Source organism: Ammospiza caudacuta, chromosome 3 (genome assembly GCF_027887145.1).
Source record: "Ammospiza caudacuta isolate bAmmCau1 chromosome 3, bAmmCau1.pri, whole genome shotgun sequence".
In the NCBI taxonomy this organism is placed as follows: domain Eukaryota; kingdom Metazoa; phylum Chordata; class Aves; order Passeriformes; family Passerellidae; genus Ammospiza; species Ammospiza caudacuta.
In genome coordinates this window covers 73,124,808-73,147,909 of record NC_080595.1, presented here as the reverse complement: position 1 = coordinate 73,147,909, position 23,102 = coordinate 73,124,808, and the positions used below count along the sequence as shown (strand labels likewise).

At 36.6% G+C, this 23,102-nt stretch overlaps 1 protein-coding gene across 1 annotated transcript in view; it reads right to left on the bottom strand.

Annotated features, from left to right (window-relative positions):
• The window catches only part of SEC63 (SEC63 homolog, protein translocation regulator), a 52,608-nt gene that overhangs the window by 3,695 nt on the left and 25,811 nt on the right, over positions 1-23,102 (bottom strand). The window contains exons 8-18 of the mRNA XM_058800887.1: positions 21,245-21,353; positions 18,717-18,811; positions 15,985-16,117; positions 14,736-14,828; positions 9,865-10,019; positions 8,023-8,170; positions 6,194-6,276; positions 4,533-4,592; positions 4,147-4,305; positions 3,108-3,266; positions 2,196-2,297 (exon numbers count right to left, since the gene is read on the bottom strand). Of these exons, the coding sequence (XP_058656870.1) occupies positions 2,196-2,297; positions 3,108-3,266; positions 4,147-4,305; positions 4,533-4,592; positions 6,194-6,276; positions 8,023-8,170; positions 9,865-10,019; positions 14,736-14,828; positions 15,985-16,117; positions 18,717-18,811; positions 21,245-21,353 (1,296 nt within the window). The remainder of the gene's footprint in view (positions 1-2,195; positions 2,298-3,107; positions 3,267-4,146; positions 4,306-4,532; positions 4,593-6,193; positions 6,277-8,022; positions 8,171-9,864; positions 10,020-14,735; positions 14,829-15,984; positions 16,118-18,716; positions 18,812-21,244; positions 21,354-23,102) is intronic.

Genomic DNA, 23,102 nt, shown 5'->3' with positions numbered 1-23,102 from the left:
CCTGACCCTGAAATGCCATCACTGTTTTACAGAAAGGACAATTGTGCAGGACTGTGATTTTCCTCTTGCTTATTGGGTGGAATTTAAAGTTTATGCCTGTGAGAATCTGGCAAACTAACAGGCAAGTGGGCAAAATGCCCTTTAACAGATGGGTGCAAGGTTTGGCATGCCAGGGAACCAGTATGTTCATGAAATTGGAACACCAAGGCCAGTTTCTACCTAAAAAATGTCAAAACTACAATCTGTGCAGTTTCTGGACCCATGGATGCAGGAGCAGAAGATAATTCTTTAGGAACCTGCATAGATTAAAGACACATCTCTGGGAGAGTAATCAACTGCCCCAAAACTTGGATGAAACAGCATTAAGACTGCCTCCTGAGAACACGTATTATTATGCTCAGCTACTACTTAAACATCTTTAAAATCTGGAACACAGCATTTTATCTCTAATTTTTTATCTCAGAACTGGCCATGACCACAGTACAAATAATACTCTAAATAACAGATGAGGGAAAAAAAAAACAAACCAGACTATGGTGGTTTTTGTTCTTCCAATGTTGCAGATCAACTCGATCTGAACATGCTCCCACTGCAGCTACAGCACAAAGTACAGCTGCATTCAACTTTCATGAAGTCAGTAAAGAGAAGTTGGAAAATTTACAACTGCAGTACCATGAGAGGATATGTGTGTATCTTTTAAGTTCAAGCATTCAGATGAGCCCTAGATTTCTTTTCAGCAGCAAGCTGTATTTAGGTTTTTTATCACAAGACCCATATGTAACTCAGTTACACACAGCTGAAGCTTATGCAGCTCTATACAGAGTAAGTATAAGCAAAGTCTCTGAAAGGACCCTCACTTCAGTAAAAGAGAAATACAAATATTCAGCATCCCTGAGGCACTGGGCATGGCACTTACTGTCTGTGAGCTTCCACTGATGACCAAAGCCAGCTGCCTTCACAGCAAGGAGGTATTAAGACTCTGCAGCACATTTGACATATCCAAGGCAGCCAGAAGAGCAGCATGCCAGCACACCTTTTCACACTATGCTGGTGTACTGGTGGAAGCTGTACTGAGAGATGGGAGTGCACCCAACTGCCAGGAAAATACAGCTTCAAGCTCAGCCATTACAAAACTAGATGTTAGCTAAGGCCTTCAGGAAGACAATTTATTTCCCTTTTTGGAGATAGCACAACAACAGAGAAGAGATCCTAGATTAGTTCCTTATCAGACTGCAAGGAAGGAAAGGACCTGATTAGCCATTTCTTGAAGCACTAGCCAAAAAAGAAAATGTGGCCAAATACTGCTCCCTCCTGGTTCCAATCAGGTCACCCCAAGGACCTAACTTATCTGCTCAGAACACAAACCCTCCATTTGGAAAAATCTCCTATTTTTCAAGGTTCCACTGCTGTTAAGGGCTTCTCAGACAAATGAGTGGCTGGCTGTTAGTGCAAGTAACAAGTGATATATCAGGTAATACTTTCAACACCAAAGGCTGCTGTAAACACACCTCAGCCTATATTGAGTCACCACTCTCAAATATATAATTTCCTCTGACACTCATCCAGAGCAGAACTTGTACTTTTGAACTCTATAGAAAAGACTGTTCCACAGTTGGCTTCTGCCACTGCCACGCTACAGTGTGGTGGAAAGAGACAGCTTTGCCAAGCAACCCCATCTTCCATAGCTGCACACTGTGCTGCCATCACATTGCTGCACTGAGACTTGAAGTCGACGAGTAATCCAAAACTACCTGCAGATCCAAATGATCCATAAACTCTCCAGTGATTACACAGGAGGGGTCAGGACCTCTCCCAGCCACAGGCACTTGCAATTAGATAGTCACACCTCACAGCAACCATTTGAGAAAAACATATTTCATGGGTGCACTGGCACTGTGCCAGGGCCAACCCATGATAGATGAAGAGTTAAAAACATCCACATATTTCACCTTAAGTTTACAGGTTTGCAAGTCTCTGGGAACTGAATAGAAAGAATAATGAAGAAAAAGGTTTTAGAAAAGTATCTGAAAGCATTTAATTTTTAAGTTAAGACTTCATAAAATTAATACTATTTTTCCCAGACAATAAGGTTTTTCAAAAGCCCAATATTTACAGTAAAAAATATAAATGGATCAATTAATTTAAATTATTATTCATTTTCATGTTTCACAGCTGTAATGTTTTTTATTACTGACCTCAGGAAAAAAAAGACTGTAAACAGGATGTGTTATCTTTGACTTCGTTTCAAGAAGGGCTCGCTCCTTTCTCTGTATACTTTGCTGTAATTCTTGCCACTCCTGTCAAAGGTAAGGTTAAAGAATTACTGTGCACTAACCATCTTTTGCATTAAAAAGACAGAAAATGGTCCATGAAAATGGTACATGTGACTAGTTCTTGTGCAATACTAAACATTATAAAGAGAAAAAGCAGATCTGTGGGGTTTGCACACATTCTTCAAAATTCAGTTCTACAACACTACCTCTAAACACTCTCTACCTCAGCCATAGGAGTTTTGATTACAAGTTTGATGATTCCTTTCCTATCAGAAGCCTAATCTCACCCTGCACAGGTCATTCAGCTGTCACTCAAGTCTTTTACTGTAAGACTTGTGGTGCAGGAATCATCTGCCACCACGATGTTTCACTCTCTGTTACACTATTACAGTTTCAGACACATAACCTGACAGTTACCAGCGTTTAGTAAGCACCTGTACAAGTTTGCTCAACAACTGCATGCTCAGTATGTACTGTGCAGCATGCAACAGCCACTGCCTGTAAAGAACACATTTCAAAGAAGAGACTAAGTCACAAATCTGCAGCAGACAGTAATCAAATGAAGCTAAAAGAAATATTTTTTCTCCTGAAGTTTAGCCATTTTCTCAAGTCATTTCTAAATTTTCTGACCATGCTGAAAAGACTCTCTGCTACTCAGTCTGGAACAAACTTGCAATGACAAAGCTCTTACACCAGAGGTCTGAAAACCTCTGGAGAACCAGTATTACTCCTTCATCCTAGTGTTGACTAGCCTGAGGGGATGCTAGAGGATTAAAATGAATTTTCTCTCAACCCCAGAGGCAACATTACCCTTCAAGAAAAAGTAAGGCTTACAGCTTCATCATCTTTGTTTTGCTTCTCATCTTGATCTCTGTCAGAGTCTCTGTCACTCCCATCATCTTTTTCACTTTGAGAGTCTCTGTTTGTTTCTTCTTCTTCAGATTCACTTCCTTTATCAGAGACCTCCTCCTCCTCTTCCTTCACGACGACTTCCTAATGGGAAAGAAAAACAAGTACCCAACACCTCTAACTTAGTTTGTCTGCATGACTGTAGTACACAGAATTCACAGTGCCTGCCTTAAGCCTGGGCTGCACGAGCTACGCGCTTCTTGTGTCACAGTTATGTCTACAGTGAACATTATTCCTTTCCACCTCATCCACCAAGAGGAGGACAGAAGCCATTTTCCTTCTCCATTTGGCTCTCCCAACAGGAATAGGAAAAACCAGTATTTGATTCCCGGACTGGATGTCCCATCTCTGCAAGTGCTCAAGGCCAGACTGGGTGGGGCCCTGGGCAAACTCATCTAGTGAGTGGCACCCCTGCCCACGGCGAGGGGTTGGAGCTAAAGGCTCTTTAAGCCAAATGATCTTTCAACCCAAACCATTCTACAACTCCGGGACTGCATTTCATGAAGTCTCAAGAAAATTTACAGACAACTTAAAAAAGTACCTACAACATAGCCCAAGAGGTGGAGAAAACACCATGCAGGCGGGAGCATAAAGTTACTAAAGCGACTTAATTTACCAGAACAAAGTCTCATTTCAGTTTTCATCTTTAAAGAAAAAGTAGAAGTTACAGAACAATTCACCTCCAAGAAGGCAGCATAACAAGAACAAAGAGTAAGAAGAGACTATGAAGCCACATTTTTAAAATATTTGAGCAGAACTTTCAGTGGCCACTGCAAACATTACCATGGTGATTCCCTGATGACTTCACTAGTAACTGTTAAATGTAGAGAAAACAAATGCTATTTTAGAAGACACACTTCACAAAAGCACAAACTGAAACAGAAGAGACAGATACAAAACCCTCCATCAGATTACAAGTGACAAACTGAATAAAATTATAAATATCATTGAATCTATGAGCTACCCCATTAGCTTGTTTTTGCTTCTGCTGTTTCTGTGGTGGCAATGAAGGTGGCACCGGTTTCTTTTTCAATGGCTTCTTTTTCTTTGACTTTGAAGCTTTCTTGGTTCCTTTATTCTTTTGTTGCCATCCTTTGCTCTTAGATTTGCTGGCATCTCCTTGCTGCAGGAAAGCAGTATTAAAATATTTATTCTGTTCATAAAATTTCAGTCATTCAACTGTACTTTAAGTGTTTTAAGCTGAGAACCAAAATTACAAAGCACAGTTCAAAGGACACTTCAGTAGGCATTTCTGGAAAAAACTTTGCTTGAGAAGTGCAAAATTAGCAATTCAAGATCGGAAAGAAAGTTCTCTTTAATTAGCAAAAGGAACATTCACTCTTCACTTACCCCATCTTCTGCTGGTTGCTCTTCTGCTGCACATATAGACTGTTCCTTTTCAAACACTTCCTGGTTAGAGAAAAATGTGAAAACTACTAATGCCTCTCTGTACCAAGAGCAAATTATGATTTCATATTTGAACTTAAACTAAATCACCTTAATCAGGTCTGAATATTTTACTCATGGCAAATTCTTTTATCAGTGACAGACACAACAGGGGATTAACAGATCAAAATTAAACACTAGTTCAAACATTTGGTCTCAGATTTTTCCATCACTTGTATTATAAAGAAATTTAATAGCAACATGTCACCTTGTTCCAAAGAATCTACTTGTTTTATAAAGCACAGAAATCCTAGATCACAAAAGCAAGCAGTAGTAAAATGCTAATTCTGCTCCAGTTGTCACAGCATTAAAAACTTCAACAGCTGCTCTGCTACTCAGGAACACAGAACAAATCAAACCAGAAATGTGAAATGTTAAGACACAACACAATGTTAGTATACTGTAGACTGAGACACCTCTCTGTAAATGGATTTTTTATTGGCATTTCTTTCTTCAAAATATAATATATGCCATTAAAAAAAACCCACCCAAACAAAATAGTCACAAGGAGCTGTTGTATATAAAGATAGCAAATGAGAAATACCACCACAAAAAACATGCATCATACTGGTTCCTCTTTTACAGTCATGCGTTTCTATGCCAGACTGCCTAGAGGAGGTCACACAGGAAGCATCTTAAATGAATCTTCTATATGCTGTTAGACATTTTAGTTTCTAAGCACAGTTCAATATCCTCATAATTTTCAGTTTCCTTTGCCATTTCCTTTTTGCAATTCCAGCATAGTGATACAGTGCTTTTACTTTCTACCTACTGCACCCATAGCATAAGCACATGGATCTCATATATACAGATTTTCTGCTGAACTGGCTTCAATAGTCTGATCTCACCTGCAATACTCAAGCTTGTGTAACTTAGAGGTGTAACTCAGACCTTCTGTTTACTTAGACTATTACATCATTAGTACAGATGCAAAAATTGACATTGTAGTCTTTGATGTGTCAAAGCTTGTTTAGGTTCTGTGTATTAAACTTTTTTGTTCAAAGAAAGCCATTAATGCATTTTAAGCTTGAAAACAGGCACAAGTCAGAAGTTTAACTGCTAGGGTATAGTATTGTTTTGGTTATGCCACACTGTTCATGTGACACTGGTGTACCCCCTTTATATTAAGTTACACATATTCTGCATTCTGCTGGACTGCGTTCTTTCTAAAACACCCAAGAAATGTAACCCAAGATTTGTAACATTATGAGCCCATATAAAGCAAAATCAAACACTGTCCTGAGGACTTGAGTGGATATTTTATTTTAGTTCAAGAACCAAGTTTCTGAATGCCTCTTTTCCTGTTGTTTACAAACCTCAGAGCAGTATCACTTGCCGTATTCTTTTACCGTTCCCTAGACAACTGCAATGGGTCAGACTGAACTTTGATTTTATTCCAGGAAAACTTTCTTATTCAGAAACAAGACCATAAGGACGGATTAAGAGCACAAGTTCTCAATTTCAAATCTTAACCTCACAGTTATGTTTACAAAACAAGCAGAAATGCCTTTTTACTAGTGCACACCCACAGCTACCATGAAAGGACAAGTATTCTTAATACTTACTGCCATGGTCTGCCTTGTTAGTGTGACCAGAACAGTGACAAGAGAGCCTACTGTGATGTTGTTGCTGTCTTCATCATCCAAAACTAGTGCAAAAAGAAAAACAATACAACTATTAGACTTCCTTAAAGACTTTTTCTCCATTAAACATTGCTTCTGCTACTTCTAAATGTAAGCATTCAAATTCCAGAATTTTTAACAAAAAATATCTTAAAAGTATTATTTAATAAGTCTCTTACAACTTCAACTATACTATCAGAATGAGAGCTGGTAATTCAGCAACCTATAAAACTGCAACAATGAGTTTGAAATTTTAATTGCATGAAAGTTGGAAAATTCAAAGTTATGGCTGCTGTGGGAACCATAACCCTGTAATATTGTGCATTATATATTAAAGCATAAAACTTCAGAAACATGAAATATCACACATGACCAGAGGGACCCTGTTATATTTGTTCTGGGAATCATAATTTTCATTTTCCTGACTTTCATATTATTAACAACTCAATTTCAATGCCACATTAACAATCATGCATTTAATTATTTTTTAAGGAGAAGGCAAAGGAAAATAAAGGAACAGCAATGATTAGTTTAACTGAAACATTAAACAAACCCCACAGGGGAGCCACTGAGGAGTTTATACCTCCAACCTATAAAATGGAGAATGTCTCAGGTAGGAGAGGAATAGAGTTTTATTCCGGTGTAGACATTTTATTTATTCACCTCTACTCCCTCCCTGTGAAAGCAGTTTTACTATTCAGTTGTCTCAGATATATATTTCATATAATGGCAATACTGAGCTAAACAGAAAAGCATCTGCACAGTTTAATCCTTTACACCACACTTGAGTGGAGCTGTGTGACAAATGAAAAGTACAGGCAGGAAAACATTGGTCAAAATATGGGGAGGTACTTCAAGATTGAATTTTAAGCAGATTAACAAGACTGTATACAAACCTAAACTACAATAACATACCATTTTCTGTTTGTTTGTTAAAAAAATAAACAACACAAATAACATTCAGAAACACCAAAATAAGCAGACATTTGCTTCCTTAACAGATACTTCTAACATTTGCTTCTCAGAGGGGACTACACATAAGCCAAATTACAATCAGGCTCCCCAAACAAAGCATATCACATTTTGAATGCAATCATTGCTACCACAATGAAAATATAAACCAGAATTAGAACAGACTTTCAAATATCACACATTTACTAGCACTAATCTTCCACAAAAAAAAGGAGACTGCAGAACCCATTCAGTTCCCACTGCAAAGTCTGTCTAACAGGAATTGCTTACAATATCCCAAATCTTCAGAGAAAAGAGCATTATACATTCACTGAAATAGTGCACACAAAACGTAGCTAAGCATAGCTTGGACAAATTCTGCCAGATATAAAAACCAGGATTATCACAAAGGAACCCCAGAGGAACCTCACAAATGCTGAGGAAAGGAACCTGTTTGCTGAGGAAAGCTGAGCATAAATTCTGGAATAACTGTAACTGTTTAAGATAGCTAATAAAAGTGGTATTTCAACCAAAATTCCACATCACTCATGAAATATTAAAACTGAAAGACAAAACTTCAGCTAAGCTCCTGTATGAGAAACTACTGCTGGCTTGGGAATACATGGAATGTTTCAATGTATTTTATCTCCTCAGACTGTAACTCCCATGTACAAGAACCCATACTCCAAAGAAGTATGTAATTTCCAGGTCACATCGATAGCAGTGAGTTGTGTTTCAGCTTACTCCAAAAGCTTACTGCCAGCAGACTATCAAAATGTCAGAAGATTGACATACACAGAACAAAGGGACCTCCCACTCACCCTGTGGTTTTATATCCATAGTGACATATGGAAAGCTGCCAAGGACAGCCATAACTTCTTCATATTTCTTATCTTCTAGAAAGTGCAGTAAATTGCGGCGATCTGAGCCTTTCAAACTCACCAAATCCTGAATACTTTTGATTTTATACTGAAAAAAAGAAGAAAGGAAGTCCCATGGTAGTACAGAACACAGCCCACAAATCAGCTCTTCATAATACATGACTGTCCCCACATTACTAATACATGCACACCATTACATTTGTTCTTATAAAAAACCCTACACTTTGGAAACTAGCAAGCATATGTTTCAAGAAACAATAAACCAAAGAGGCTGCAGTCAACCTACTAAACAGAACTGCTTTGAACACTGGTGTGTTCCTCAGTATGTCACCCCTTAGAAATGGTCCTTTATAGTTTCTTATAAAATTGTTACTTCAGCCAGGTTTTTCAGAAACTAGAGCTAAGAAATCTCACTAATAGGGGGTTTTATTTAGGTAGAATACCTCAGTGCTTTCAGATTTACATTAGCAGAATCAACCAAATACAAGTTTAGGGGTTTTTTTGTACTGAACTGCCAACAAATCTAAATCCACTCCTTCTAAGATTTGCAGAGCAGAGCTAAAAGGCTAAAACAAACACAAATTATTACCTCACCATTATAAATGCATGTACTTTACTAAAAAACAATTTCATGCATCCAGGTAGACTGATCATACTGCCAATCTAGAGCAGCGTATTTTTGAAGAACTCAACGCATGTGATCCTGTGAAACTAGCCTGAAAAACTGGGATTTCCCCCCTCTTTCACAGCAAACAGAGGTGGGATTATAACACAGTCAAATTATTTGTTTTTCACTTAGCTACAATGCACATGTCAAAAAATACATCTAAAATTGCTTACTTCCTCATCTGTTCCCCGTAGTTTAAGACTGGATTTAAAAAGTAAGTCTTTAATGATACCTATAAGAGAATCTTTTACTTCATCCAAAGGATATGACTACTTGAATATTTCATGAACAAGCATCTTCAGAGAGGATTAAAAAAATGCAATACCTAAGAATTCTTAGTCTTGACACTAACACAGAAGCATTTAAACACCCCCTAAGGCTGTAGTTAAAGTGAAACAAAAATTCCATCAGATAAAAAAAATATTTTCAAGATTCATTCAAATTAACCACTGTGATAAAAGTATCAGAAAGTCAAGATTGTAGTAGAAGCAAGAGGCTGTTTCTAACTGTTACTGGCATTACCAGAAGATACACTAGACTCAAGCAGGTTGAAATGCAGAGACAATTGGTGAAACAGAGTGAAGAAACACACGCAGATATTGAGACAAGACTATTCTTTTTCATCCCTAAATTCTACTTAGCCAACTCCATTATGTAGCAAAAGCTTTATAAGACACACTTTTTCACACAAAGGATCACAAAACCTGAAATGCCTCCCACAGTAAATTTTTTTTTCTTTTATGAACTCCTCTGTTCATAAAAGCTTCCAAATATATTTTCTACCAAAGTACATTAAGAACAATGTAAAGTCAAACAAGCCCCCTCCCCCCCAGAAAAAAAAAGTCCCAGTAGGATATTCTAGACACATTCTGGAAGAGTATTAAATAGATATTAACAGATCTCTGATCCTAATTCCCACCTCGTAATTGAGATGGACTTTTGAAAAACCAAAAGCAGGCAGAACAAATAGGAAGGATTGTATTGACTTCCTTAAAAATAAATATATTTTTATTCTCTTAGTTAATTGATGGCCTTGCTTCCTTAGCCACAAATAGGTAAAAGAAGTAGCATATAGCATCTTAAGAGGTTACCAAGTATCATTTTTATTTTTATACCTTTTTATGATTGGAAACTCTTCTCAGATTGTCCTCTTCAATGTGAGGCAGCTGTAAAAGGGGAGACTTGAACTGTTGAAGTCCCTGGACTGTCATCTGGGAAAGCTTCATACAATTTTCCAAAGATCCCAAAGATGGAGCACGGAACTCCCTTTCTTGGGGAGAATGAAACAAACAACATAATTTTTAATTTTTTTTCTTCTTATACTTTTCTAATGTATACTTGTATTACAGAAAACCTTACTTCCAGTCCTCCAAGCAAAAGAAAGAGACATCTTAAAATGTTCAGTATAATTAACTAGGCAGACTTTTTTTACTCTCACTCCAGCCACACAGAACAGCAGACATTTTCCTCCCTCTATTTAGGATGTCACAGCTGAACACTAACATTGTCTGAGGGAACAACTGCGCAATGTATCTATGTAACTACTACAGACAAAAATTTCACCAATTCAGTTTTAAAAAATGCAGCATCAAAACAAACTTATTTTATATTTGTATGTTTTATGTATGTGTGTGTATAACATGTTTAATGTATCATTTATTATAACTTATCATGAAATATTAATCTTTTACAATACATTATTTATAATATTTCCATCTTGAGAAACGAGCATATAGGTAGCAGCCTATCACATGCAAGAAGAAAACTATATTTATAATTGAAGCTAAGCAGAGTGTATTTTATTATGTTAGAAGGCAGTAAGGAGAGCTGTAAAAATATCAAATGCATGACTTATTTATAAATAAACTTACTGGTTAAAAGGGGTGTCTATTTGACTTTTCTTATAGAAATTACCTATAATTTTTTTCATATTTTAATGTACAAAAAGACCTACACTCATAATTAAAATTATTATAAAGGAGACAAGGAGAAATAAGTCTTAACCAGAACAGAGCAAAAGAAAACAAAAAAAAAAAAACAAAACAACCCACTTAGCAATTATTAATACTAAACACATCTGCAAAGAAATGAAAAAGCAAAGCAGACACAAACTGCAATATAACTTTGTATGACAATCACAGAATCACAGAATCACAGAAGTTCAAGACTGGAAGAGACCTATAAGATCATCAAGTCCAGCCGAATCATTCATTCATAAGTAAAACTTCTCATAAACCCTGTTTAGAGAATTCATTTCATTTCACTTCTTATCTTGCTGCAGATTTCTTAGCTATGAGGGCATAGTAACTGCACATGGTAGATCACTATTCCCTCTGCTTCAGCTGCCCCTCTGCTCTTCAAATTGTCTTTCTTCACTAATTATACCTAGCTACAAATTACACCAAGCTATAAATATCATCAGCTCTCAAATCAAATTACACGGAAGGACGTGTGACAATTATATGCAATGCAAAGAGAAATATAACATAAAAATGGAACTACCTGGCTACACACAGAGGTAACTAAGAAAGATGTAACTCTGACCTTTAAAAAAAAAATAGTAATGGAAAGATTAATGTCCCAACCAAGTAACACTACATTTACTTTCCATCTTACTCAGCTTCCACTTCTCCTGTAATTTTTTTGGCTGCTGCTGCTAAGGAAAGTCACAGGATTTTTTTTTAAGTTAAAAAAAACACACTGCAAATCAAGTCAATAAAAGAATCCTAAATAATCTCTGACAAACTGTCTTTTGCAGGAAATTCACCTAGAGCTTTGAGACTACAGAGCACTAGTCAGAGTAGAAAATATTCTCTTTTTTAAAGGATTGACTCATCATCCATATGACAGTAGAAAAATATTTTAAAGTTGGAAAGTATGATCTTGGTTTCCTGAGAAGAACACAGGTCTTTATGCTCCCTGAGAGTGGACTTGAGGACATCATAGCTTTTAACATCCCGCAAATGCTCCTACCATAAAATTAATGCCATTGCTGCACCTGTTTTGACAGCTTCTGATTGTCAAACTGCACAATGCAAGATGACCTTTAATATAAGGTTATTAAATTGACCAAAAATAAAGAATCATAGAATAATTTGCATTGACCTCAAATATCATCTAGTTCCAACCCTCTGCCTTGGGTAGGGACACTTTCCACTAGACCAAGTTGCTCAAACTAGCCTTGAATACTTCCAAGGATGGGGCATCCAAAGCTTCTCTGCCTCCCCACCCTCACAAGCAGTGTTTCTTATCCAAAACCACCCTCTTTCTGTTTCAACCCACCATATGACATTGAAGTAGTCAATCCCAAATGTAAATGCAAATTTTAGTTGCTTGGCAAGGACTGGCATACAACTGGGTTAAGCCACAACCTCTTCATTACACTGCGGCTTCCAACCTGAATTAAGGAATGTGCTTTGACTGGACAGCTGAACACATGCCTAACTTCTGCAGACACTGGAGCACATCCCATGTTTTTGGCAGCAAACACCTCACTTGGCAAGGCAGCTATCTACGAATCATAGTTAAGGATGATCTCAAGGAAGCCATGAAAATAATTTACACCTGCTGGTTCTCAGGTATCAGCTAAATAGCCACAGAACAATGGATGCAAGCAATGGATGCCACAAAGCAAAGCCAAGTGCCAAGCTCAAGAAGATTCCAATCAAGCGTCTTTCTCCAAAAGACCTGATTATAAGGTAGGCATAAATTGCTGCAGACATTTTTGAGCTCCTAACAGTAACAAAAACATTTCAGAATATTTGAAAGACAGGAGTGCAGCATAAAATGAGACTTCACATGCCACTATCAATTTAGGTTTCACAAAGTATGATTTGTCCCCAAAATATTTCTTTAGATAGTATTAACACATGTCATTGCCTTTGTACATTCATAGAGCCAGGACTGCTGAAAATCTATGACTAATTGGAGCATGTGATCCTTTTATGTACTGTGTCAAATTAGATCCAAGTGAAAATTAGAACTAGCCCCAAAACCAACTGCAGTTAAGCTTTAAGTCACTTAAAATTATGGTGACAAATATAAACTCAAGCAAAGCACTTTCTTAAAAATTTCAATACCTAAGTTCAATTTTATTCATCTTAAAAAAACACAACACAAAACCAAACCAATTCCACCTTTACATTTTCCAGTTCTTTCCCAGGGCAACACAGTTCTCTCTACAGGCACAGCCATCAAAAACAGGGTCAATGCATTAGATTTGCTAAATAAACAGTAAGTTGTAAAAGCAGTGACTTCACTTTAGACCAAAGACTGTTGGGTACCACCTTCTCTTTAACACCATGTGCTGAGAGCACTGGCACGGAAGCACGAGGAAACGCTAGATTGTTTGGTACAAATTTCTGGCTACCACCACTTTCAAACTTTGGAAATAATTTTAAGAAAAGCTGTTAGAGAAACACCAGACAAGTCCTCAACTATACCTATGATACATACCTACTTTTTTCCTGTATCTAGGGAAATAATTTCTACTGTACATAATGATAGATATAAATTCTCTTCAGCTTTCACAAACTGATTGAGGCCGGAAGAGATAATAATAATCCCTGGAAATTAGTGGTAGAGGTTGTTCAGATTTGGTTTATAAATAACCATTTCACGTGCTAATAGAAAATTAGTTTACACCACTGTATTTCAAAATACTGTCTCCTTTTATTTTAATTTAAGTTTGGATTCTAAAGTTCTGGGAAATTGAAAGCAACTTATTAAGAACAATGCATCTATAAATATTTATTTTACTGTCAAATTAAGAAAGTATCTCTGTGTATATTCAGAACTAGAGGAAAACAATACAGCTACCTGAAGGTCATTTAGGTTGCAAAGTATATAATGCACTCTGTTCAGTGTCTTATTCAGCTTTTACAAGAAGAACTATGTGTGTTTCTCATTTTTCAAAGACTTCCAGTTCTGTCGCATAAAAAAAGCTTCTGCCTGTGTTATTTTGGTTTCATTTTTCACAAGAGAAAACAACTATTTGCTAGTTGACTAATATATACATAGGCCATCTAAAAATGTATATTTCAGAGCTTTGAAGTACTTTACAGTACCACAGAGGTTCAGGTATTTTTTTATCAAACACTATCCAAATTTAAAGAAAAAATAATCCAAACTAGCACACAACATCCTTATCTGCTCACATCCCCTTTGTTATGGAGCACAACTTTCAGCACCACTTATCTTTCCCAAAACCATTCTTACTAGGACGCTATCAATGCTCATTAAAGGAGTTTTAGTCTAGTGAAGATCAACCAGTAATTACTGTTTGGTAATAAAAAAAACAGTGACCAGTTTGACATAAAAAATGTCTTGATTATGTTTGGTGCAAAAAAAGTAGTGATATCCAAGTCTTTGCTTCCTTACACTGCAAGGAACCATCTTCTGAGAGTAACTGCCTGTTTACAGTGGAAAAAAAAAGCTTAAATATTATATTTCAATTAAATTATAATTTCTACGGCAAGACATACAGCTAAGCACCTGCCCCTACAACTTCAGAATAAAACTACATAGCAGGCTAAAGAACATAGAATTGTGATATGGAGAAATATGAGCGAAATACAAAGAAATAATGGCAAAGAAATGATCTAAAAAACAAGAGGCACTCATAAGAGGAGAGAAAAAATTGTAGAAGTGCAAATGGAAAGAACACAAGTCTTACACTAAATGCTTTGCTACTGAAAATGAACCACATCTCCAAGAAAAGGTTTTCAATTGCAGTTAAGGAGAAACTTCAATTGCAAAAATTACAGGCAGGACACAGACTCAGGATTTCAGAGCAGAGCTTGGCAGCAGCGGCAGCAGCATTTCAATCCTCAAAATAGAGAACTCTCTCATTACAAAAAGAGCAGCAGTACATTTAGGCATTTCTAAATATCACAGGTTAAGTCTCCCACAAGAACCAAAGACTTGATGAATTATCACAGTGAAAAAACATATTTACTGGTTTTAATTATACAGTTTCTTTTCTTACCTTCCCTGCTTCGAGCCATTATTATTAGTTGGCAGATCACATTAATCATTTCTTGAAGTAGTGCAGGACTCTTCTTAAGGATAAACTGCTGATCTGCAAGATACAACTGGCTGCAATTATGCTGTACTACTTTTGGGAAAAACAATCAGTTTACATGAACAGGATCATTTAATGGCATGGTCTTCACTGCTATTCATTCTTGTATTGCGAAAAATGCCACTTTATTCTCACTGACATATTTAAAAAAACTAGGAAAATGAATGTGCTAAGAGGAAACAAATTTTGTATACCAGCTCCCACACCAAATGAAACAGAATTTATTAGATCCATCTAAAAAGAACAGGATGACATAGACAATTTACCAGTCATATTAAAAATCACATTCTTTAGGTAATCACAGGTTAAAACCAGGATTTTTAATTTTAAGTGAAACACCAGTTTTGCAAAAGCATTATTTGCAATGTATCAACTTTTTTTGAATGCAGTTCTGTGAAATTCTACATACAAACAGTAACTAAGGAAAAGAAAGATTACATCTTTTTCATGACTTTTAAAAACTGGTTATTTTTCTTCTAAAAGGAACTGAAAAATTTGAAGCAAAGCATTTTCCCTGGTTTGTTGCTTTGTGTTTGTTTTTTTTTTAATTTCCATTAAAATGTAGAACATCTGAGCTTTGCTGGTTAGCCTAGAACTATGGCTTTCATGGATGAAACTTAAGAAATGCATTTAGAAACATTTTGGTTTCAATATTTAAAAGTATTAAAAATTCCAAAACACACACCAAAGCTCACAGGTAACTGATATTTAAAGTTCTAATCTTGTCATCTTTACTTCATAGAGTGGGCTAAAAACCTCCAAAAATAAATACACATGGAAATGCTATAGAGAGCAATATCTTGGATTTCTTTGCTCTGAAAAGCAAATATACTTCATGTTTAATTTTTTATTCTATTACAAAAATCAAAAACAATTTATCTAAGCTATATTTGCAGCCAAAAGCTTTAAAGAGTAAAATATCAGTATTGCAGGGCTGCCAGGAGAGTGAGGAAATGCTAAGTAAATGCTCTAAAGGGTCGTTAAAGTCGAAAAACTAAGCGGCTTGCATAGAGACTATTGAGCAGAGATCCAATCAACTCTTTATAGGACAAGAATCAAAAGTACTGCAGCATTCAGCAATGCTTGCATCATAATAACAATGCAGCACCTTGCTCTGTTTCCAGTAAAATCCAATTAGGGGAGAAGCCATTACCTTCTTCAAGAACCTCAGGAACTTGCATCCGGGCAAGATGGGTCAACAGCAGAACTCTGGCTTTCAGACTGTAAGGGTAGGTGAGAGGAGGCTCATTCTTCTTTAAGTTTATGCCACCAATTTCTCTGATTAGCTAAAATAAAACAGTTAAACAGCTATTTTATTGCAAAATACAAGCAAATACAGGAGAAGAGTTCACAAGGGAAAAAAAGCATGCTCACAAAAGCAATAGTTTAAGTAACTTTTCCTTGGAAATTTCTGTAGAGATGAACATTAGCCATTTTTATTCAAAACCCAGCTCAAAGTTTAAAAGTGTCTTTTTAAATCTTTTTTCAATGTGCAAAGGGGTGGTTGCAAAGATTTGCATGCAATAAATTTGTCTTATGTAGTATTAAGTAAATTTGTATTGACAGATAAATATTTCTAATATCTGATTTTATTGCCAAGGTTTACTAGATTCCACCATATTTCTAAGGCATTGAACTTAATATGCACAAGCAACAGCATCACCTCGAGACCTTTCCCCCATCTAAGACACAGCAAACTTCCCTAGGAATAATTTCAGGTAAAACAGAGAGGAGGTTTACAAGCCTGAAATCCCTGGTAGGCTGAATATCAATTACTTTAACTTCTTTATAAACCACACCATCTTGAAAAAAGCACAGTGTTCTTTACTCAGGATGACCTTTCCTGTTCCCCACAGGGCCAAGACCCTCAGTGCAAGGTCTGAGTAACAGTAGCTCAGACAAAGTAGTATTAGTACATGGCCCAGAAGCTTCACTTTTTAAGCTCAAAAATTCCAAAATCTCAAGACAAAAAGAGAACTTTGGGTATCAACAGCTAAGCTACACCAATCAGTCTTTCCCCACACTTGAAAAAAGTCTTTGACCAGTCTTTCCCCACACTTGAAAAAAAGATCTGACTCTGTGCTTATAAGAAACTTGCAAGAAGCTTCTTATGAGCACATCCTGGTGTAACCCTGGATCAAGAGCAGTAAAACTTAAAAAAGAGAATTCTGTGAAAAATTGGAACAATGATCATGGCCCCAAAAGCAGGATACACTAGCAGAAATTATTAGCAATACCCTTCTGTGTTGATGCTTCAGTAAATTGTTCTGCCATAAAGTCAGAAAAAAACACAGATGACACTGAGTACCGGACCTTTAGAAAGGGAACAAAATGTCATAAAATGCAAAGTCATGCATTTGCATGCTAACAAGAACAGCAGCTCGAAGATGGGAACCTGTTAGCTGGAAAACAAAGATGGGGAAATTCTGAAAACTTACTGATCCCCCTCTAGTTGTACTAAACCACCATATGAAACAGCTGTAGAAAAGATTATGCTGAAAGTCATTCCCTGCAGAAATACAGGAACAGTAGTGCCACCAACTAAGGCACTGTTAAGACTTAACACAGAATGCTGTGCACAATTCTAAGCAGATAAAAAATAATGTAAAATTTAGAAATCTATCAGCTGGGAACAGTACCCTGTTCAGTACACAGCAGGAGAAGCAAAATGAGCCTTTTGGAAAAGAGAGGAATGAAAGACAGCAGTTTTTCTAGTTTAGCAAAACAAAGACAAAAAGACGACTAATGGGCTATTGCTTGTGTCTACAGATGCATAAGGATATACACAACAAGAATAGTTCAGACTCCAGAATAGTGATGATAAAAACCAAGGATACAAATTGGTCACAAACAAGACTCCTAATCACTAGAACAGCAAGTTCTGGAACAGCTTCTCAGCAGGATATGGTTACAGAAGGCTTGACTGCTTTTTAAATAATGAATGATTAAATGTAAAAGGCCTTGCAGAATGCCAATGCTGGCAACAGCATGGGTGAAGAACCACTGATCAAGGTCTTTTCCAGCCTTTTGCTCTCATTGCTGAAAACCCCCACTTCACTGCAATTCCATCTTCTACTCAAAGTCCACAACATGATAACGAATTTGTAAAAGAGACAAAGACAATTAAGTAAAAGAAAACAGACTGACTTACATTTAGGTCACATTTAAAACATGAAAACTCAACTGTGTGCATGCAAAGGTTAAATCTGTGAGACTATTTCCCCCTTTTTTTGCCAACTCAAAACATTTTCATTGAAGCATTTTGTATACTATATTTTAAACTTCTTAAATCAAAGTGTTAGTTTCTGATAAATAAGACTTTCTAATACTCTGCTGGTAAAAATTATTTGCCACAGTATGCATTTATGGCATCTCTGATGTCACTGGAAACACTGAATGGAAATGAATATAAAAGGCTACCAGAGGGGAGCAGATATTCATGGAGGAATCTCCATGACATTTAAAGACATTACTAATTCAGACATCAGATAATTTTATTTTACTGGCAATGCACTCAACCAGATTTGTGTTAACAATTTCAAAGAACATCAAATGGTGATCACCTCTTTATGTCAATTCTCAAAAATTTTAAGGATTAACACTCTAATTTCCTATTTACTTTACCCCTCCCTAAAAGTCCAATACACCAGCCTATATACTAAACCAATTCAATTTAAAATAAGCATTAGCATCATTAATGCTACCGTTTCTTTTAAAAAAGTTTAAATCAAGTCTAGCTTCTAACTCCTATTTCTGAAGGGATAAAGTTGCCTCACTACAAAGTTAATGCCTGAAGAACTTGAATTCTGTCAGCTGGTCCCCCAGAAGCATCACCTCCCTCTTCCCTTGAAGGGGTCAGTTAAAACACCTCTGGACATGACTGACCTGAGGTATCTGGATGTTGTCTGCTGGTCTGCTCGTCGCATCTTTGTTGTACTGAGGATCAAATTCAGATGCCCCCGCTAAAACCATGATAAGCCCTGAAAAGATAATTGGAGTCAGACAAAGAAAATGTCAACATCCTAAGCCACCAACTGATTTCTTCAAAACCTTCAGCCATAAAACTTATGTCTGTTCCTCCCCCAACAACCATGAATATCCATGTCCTCTACTTAATGGATCAGTTACTACTCCCACAGGGCAAGGAGGCAGGAATCAATGTCTGGCACAAAACAAAAGAGATGATTCAAGGCTCAGTTTTGCATGGTATGAAGTCCAGCATTTGACACTTAATGTCTTGAAAAGAACATAATTAGACTTCATTAGTTCTAGCAGACATCACTGCACAGCAGTTTGACTACTGCATGCTCACAGAACCATTCCTCTCAGCAGCCCACGTGCCTGCAGCAGTACCACAATGTGTATGGAAGAGGGAGGCAGGAAGGATAAAATTTCAGTTCCATTTTCTGCTCAGTCAGCACGGAAAATTCACCAAAAAAATTACTGTAATTATGACAAAAGCAGTCCAATAAATAATCCTACAAATAAATTGCACAAAGATGATGGACCGCTCTATTCTTAATGTGATTAGGAAAAGTCCATGTTACCACAAAACATTCTGTAGTGTAATTAAAATGAAAGCCCTAGACAACTGGCTATTTTAGTCCCATTGTGAGCTTCCTGCTCACAAACACACCAGACCCCTCAGCCACAGACAACTAGAGAGAGCTCACACAATCATTTGCTCCAATTAAAATAACTCTTTTACTCAAGCTTCCTTCCTATATTTTGAGCAAGTGCTCTTATGAGTAAGTCAAATTTATTTTTGCCTACCTGCAGTGCCCAGTGAATTCAGACTAAAAACAATGAGTCAAGTTCCCTGAGCATCAATTTTCATTTCCATGCTCAATTATCTATTCACTTCCTCAGCACAGCATATTGAAGACTTTCAGATGACTATAAATATCTTCCCATTATTTAAAATCAACAACTGAAAATCTCCAAGAAAGGAGATTCTGAAAGTTTGTTTGTCCTGAAGCTTGAAAAAATACCTTAAAACAAGGCAAGTCATGCAGATTTATCTCATCATTTTCCTAGCCTGGTTTGATTACATTTGCTGGCACTGATATACCACACTACAGTGGAATTCACAACCAAGCAAAAGCCTTACCTGGTCACTGTGTGGTTTGTCTAAGCCACCTCAGCTGCACCCCAGTTTTCATTCAGACTGCACAACAGATCTCAGTAGAAAAAACTGACCTGCCTCTGATCCTGGAACTACCTAAAAGTGTCAAGTCCTTAAATAAGGCCACTTAAACCTAGAGTTCACCTTTTAACCAATCTTTGGGAGGGACAAGGCAAGCCTCAAAGCTGAGTTCTGAATGAGATTCAATATGAAACAAATTACTGTTAAAACAAGTCTGAAAAAAGAAAGTGATCTTCCTAAACTTCTAAAGTCTCACCTACTCTCTCTTTTCTCACCTAGCTGGAGATAAGAAAAAGCATAAGACAAAATATATATAAAACAGTCTGAACTAATCTCACACACAAACCCATGTGTCCTGTGAATAAAAGGGTAACATCTTTCCATACTCTTATTCCCTACACCATTTGGATGATCTGCAAAGCATTTCTGCTCTGTAGGACAAGAATGGATCAAGAGCAGATTTCAGCAATTTTCCAGCAAATTTAAAGAAAAAAAAACAGTGCAATTGAAAGGAGTAAGAAAATATATATTTATGAACCCTTTTTTAGAAGGTTTTGGGTGTTCCTCTATTCTGTTTTTCAATTGCTCTGAGCATGCCATCTGGTTAAATTCAATCTAGAACTAAGTAGTACTGTGCCAATTCTTCAGGCTCATTCCAGCCCCCAAACTGTAAGATACAATTTTGCAGTAACAAAGTGCACCTACAGATTTCCCCAAAAAAATGGTGGGGGGAAGTCCTTTAAAATCTGGGAGTAGACAAGAAAAGGATATTGAAAGCTACAAACAAGTAACAACATAAAATTGATAGCATTTTTTAAACAGAAATTTAGCTGTCTATTCTAACATCTAAAAACAAGAAATGCTGTTGCATTCTTTATGCATACGAAAATTTTACGAAGCTCCTAAAAATTCCAAAGCCTGTTTTATTACACTAACAGAAGAAAACACACAGAGGTTGGTTCCTACTGGCCACTGAGGGCTACAGGCAGGTCAGCATGTTTTTCCCAACAAACAATACCACTTTTTCTTTCTTTTTTTTTTTTCATGTATAGATAGACATAAATATAGATCTCAATTCCCTCTCCCAGACATTCACTTTTTACAGAGTATTCTTCACCTGCAACAGAATTAAGTTTTAAAAACACTCTAAAGGAACCAGAAGCACTACTTTAAGCTAATTAAGGCCTATAAAATAGAAGTAATTTAATGTCAGCAGACTGACACTACCAGAGGAACACATCTACAGTTCAAGATGCCTTTCACTTACGTTTCATGTCCATGTTCCGGGTTTTATAGACAAAGTATGTATATATTTGAGTTGTCCGAATGAGAATCTGATCTCCGCTGTATCGTATTGATCGGTACCACCAGGAACCCTGAAATATTCAACAGGAACAGCTTGATGTCAGCTACAAGGAAGCATCAAAACAGCCATACTGCATGACCTCGTGTCTGTCAACAACCAGGTAACTCAGCCCAACTTATATGATGTATGTTGAGCTGAACTGAATTTCAAAAAGGACAGGGGAACAAAAATCTATTTGCTGACACAAACTTTAAAAGCACACTGATAAATTCATCTGAGAAAATCTAATGTTAAACATTTTTAAATGACCTGTAGCCTAGAGACATTTTCCCCAGCACAAACACCTGCACACATATACACTGCTTGGTTTATTTCTGGTGTTGTTTTAATAAATCCACTAAACAGAAAATTCACTCGATTTACCACTTGCTATATATGATGTGGTAACTCCTTACAGTGCAACTCAGCATTCAAATCTAGTTTAGGCAGGCCAAGACCAAACCAAGAACAAAGAGATTTCTTTCACTATGAGAAAATTTGCAAAACTGTGATTTAAGTCACCTGACCACAAAATGCTTTTCAGAAGAGGAATCTGGAGGTGGCATGGGGCCCTCACTGTAAATTTTCAGAATTAAGCCATACACCTTCAGGTTGACAGAAGAAGAGAAACACTGCGATAATTGCCTAATTAGCATTACACCAGTGATTCAAATTACAGAACTCACTCTACAGTGGTTGTACTCTCTAATACATTTTCAGAAAAATGGTGTGCTGGGTTATAAACTGCAATCTGGTCATTAACTCCTCCCTGTAAGCAAAGCTCATTTAACATAAGAAAACACATTGAAAATACTCCTCTATCTACTGTGAAATTTATTATCAGTGAAGAGCAACAAGCAGTAAAGTAGTTAAGTGACGCTTACTACTATTAGTTTCATAATAGTGAATTCCCCCACTATGGAAAGAATTCTGCAATCTACTTAATTATTTGGGAAATACTCAAGGAGTGGCTCCAACAATTTTTTTAATAAATTAGGTTTGATTCATCCGTGAATAGATGAATGCTGGCACAGTATATTACACAGCTTTCTACAATGTTTTTCTGTATAAAAATTAATTATAATCTCACAGCTATCAAATATTTGTACAAGTACGGGTATTGGAAGAAAAATGCACCTAGCCAGTCCAAACCTACATGAAAAAGGCTGCCCTAACTGTTTCTGCAGATACAGCTCCTGTCTCTTGCCTCATGTACAGGACATTATTTAGGTCAGAGGAAGTCTGGAAAGACCTACTTATCATTATTGTCCTTTTTCATTAATCTGGATTCAAAAGGTGGAAGTAGCCTTACTTTATTTTAGATGCCCATCAAACATAGGATGACTACACTGCAGTTAAGTTTGCCTTTTTTATTGATTCATGAAAGAGAAACAGGCCCATTAAAGGCATGAACTATCTTGTATGTCTACTTTCAAATTAAATAATAAAATAACATGCTCCATAAAAATGACTATTCCTCTTCACTACTTATAAAAGAAATTTACAGTGACAAGTCTGAACATACAAGTCTACATCTGGTATGGGGCAAGAAGGGGCAAAAAATTTTTTCTGTGCTCAGAATATTTGTCTGCACCAACAGCAAGGTTATTTCCTTTCACTTGAGCTATGATAAACCTGGTGTAAGTCACTAAAAGTATCTGTATACAAAAAAGCATCAATTGAATCCTAAAAGGAAAGGCATGAAAAATTTTTGCATCCTTGATTTTAGACTTTTTATTCAACCATTTGTTGAAACCAGCACATTTAATCTCCTAAACTA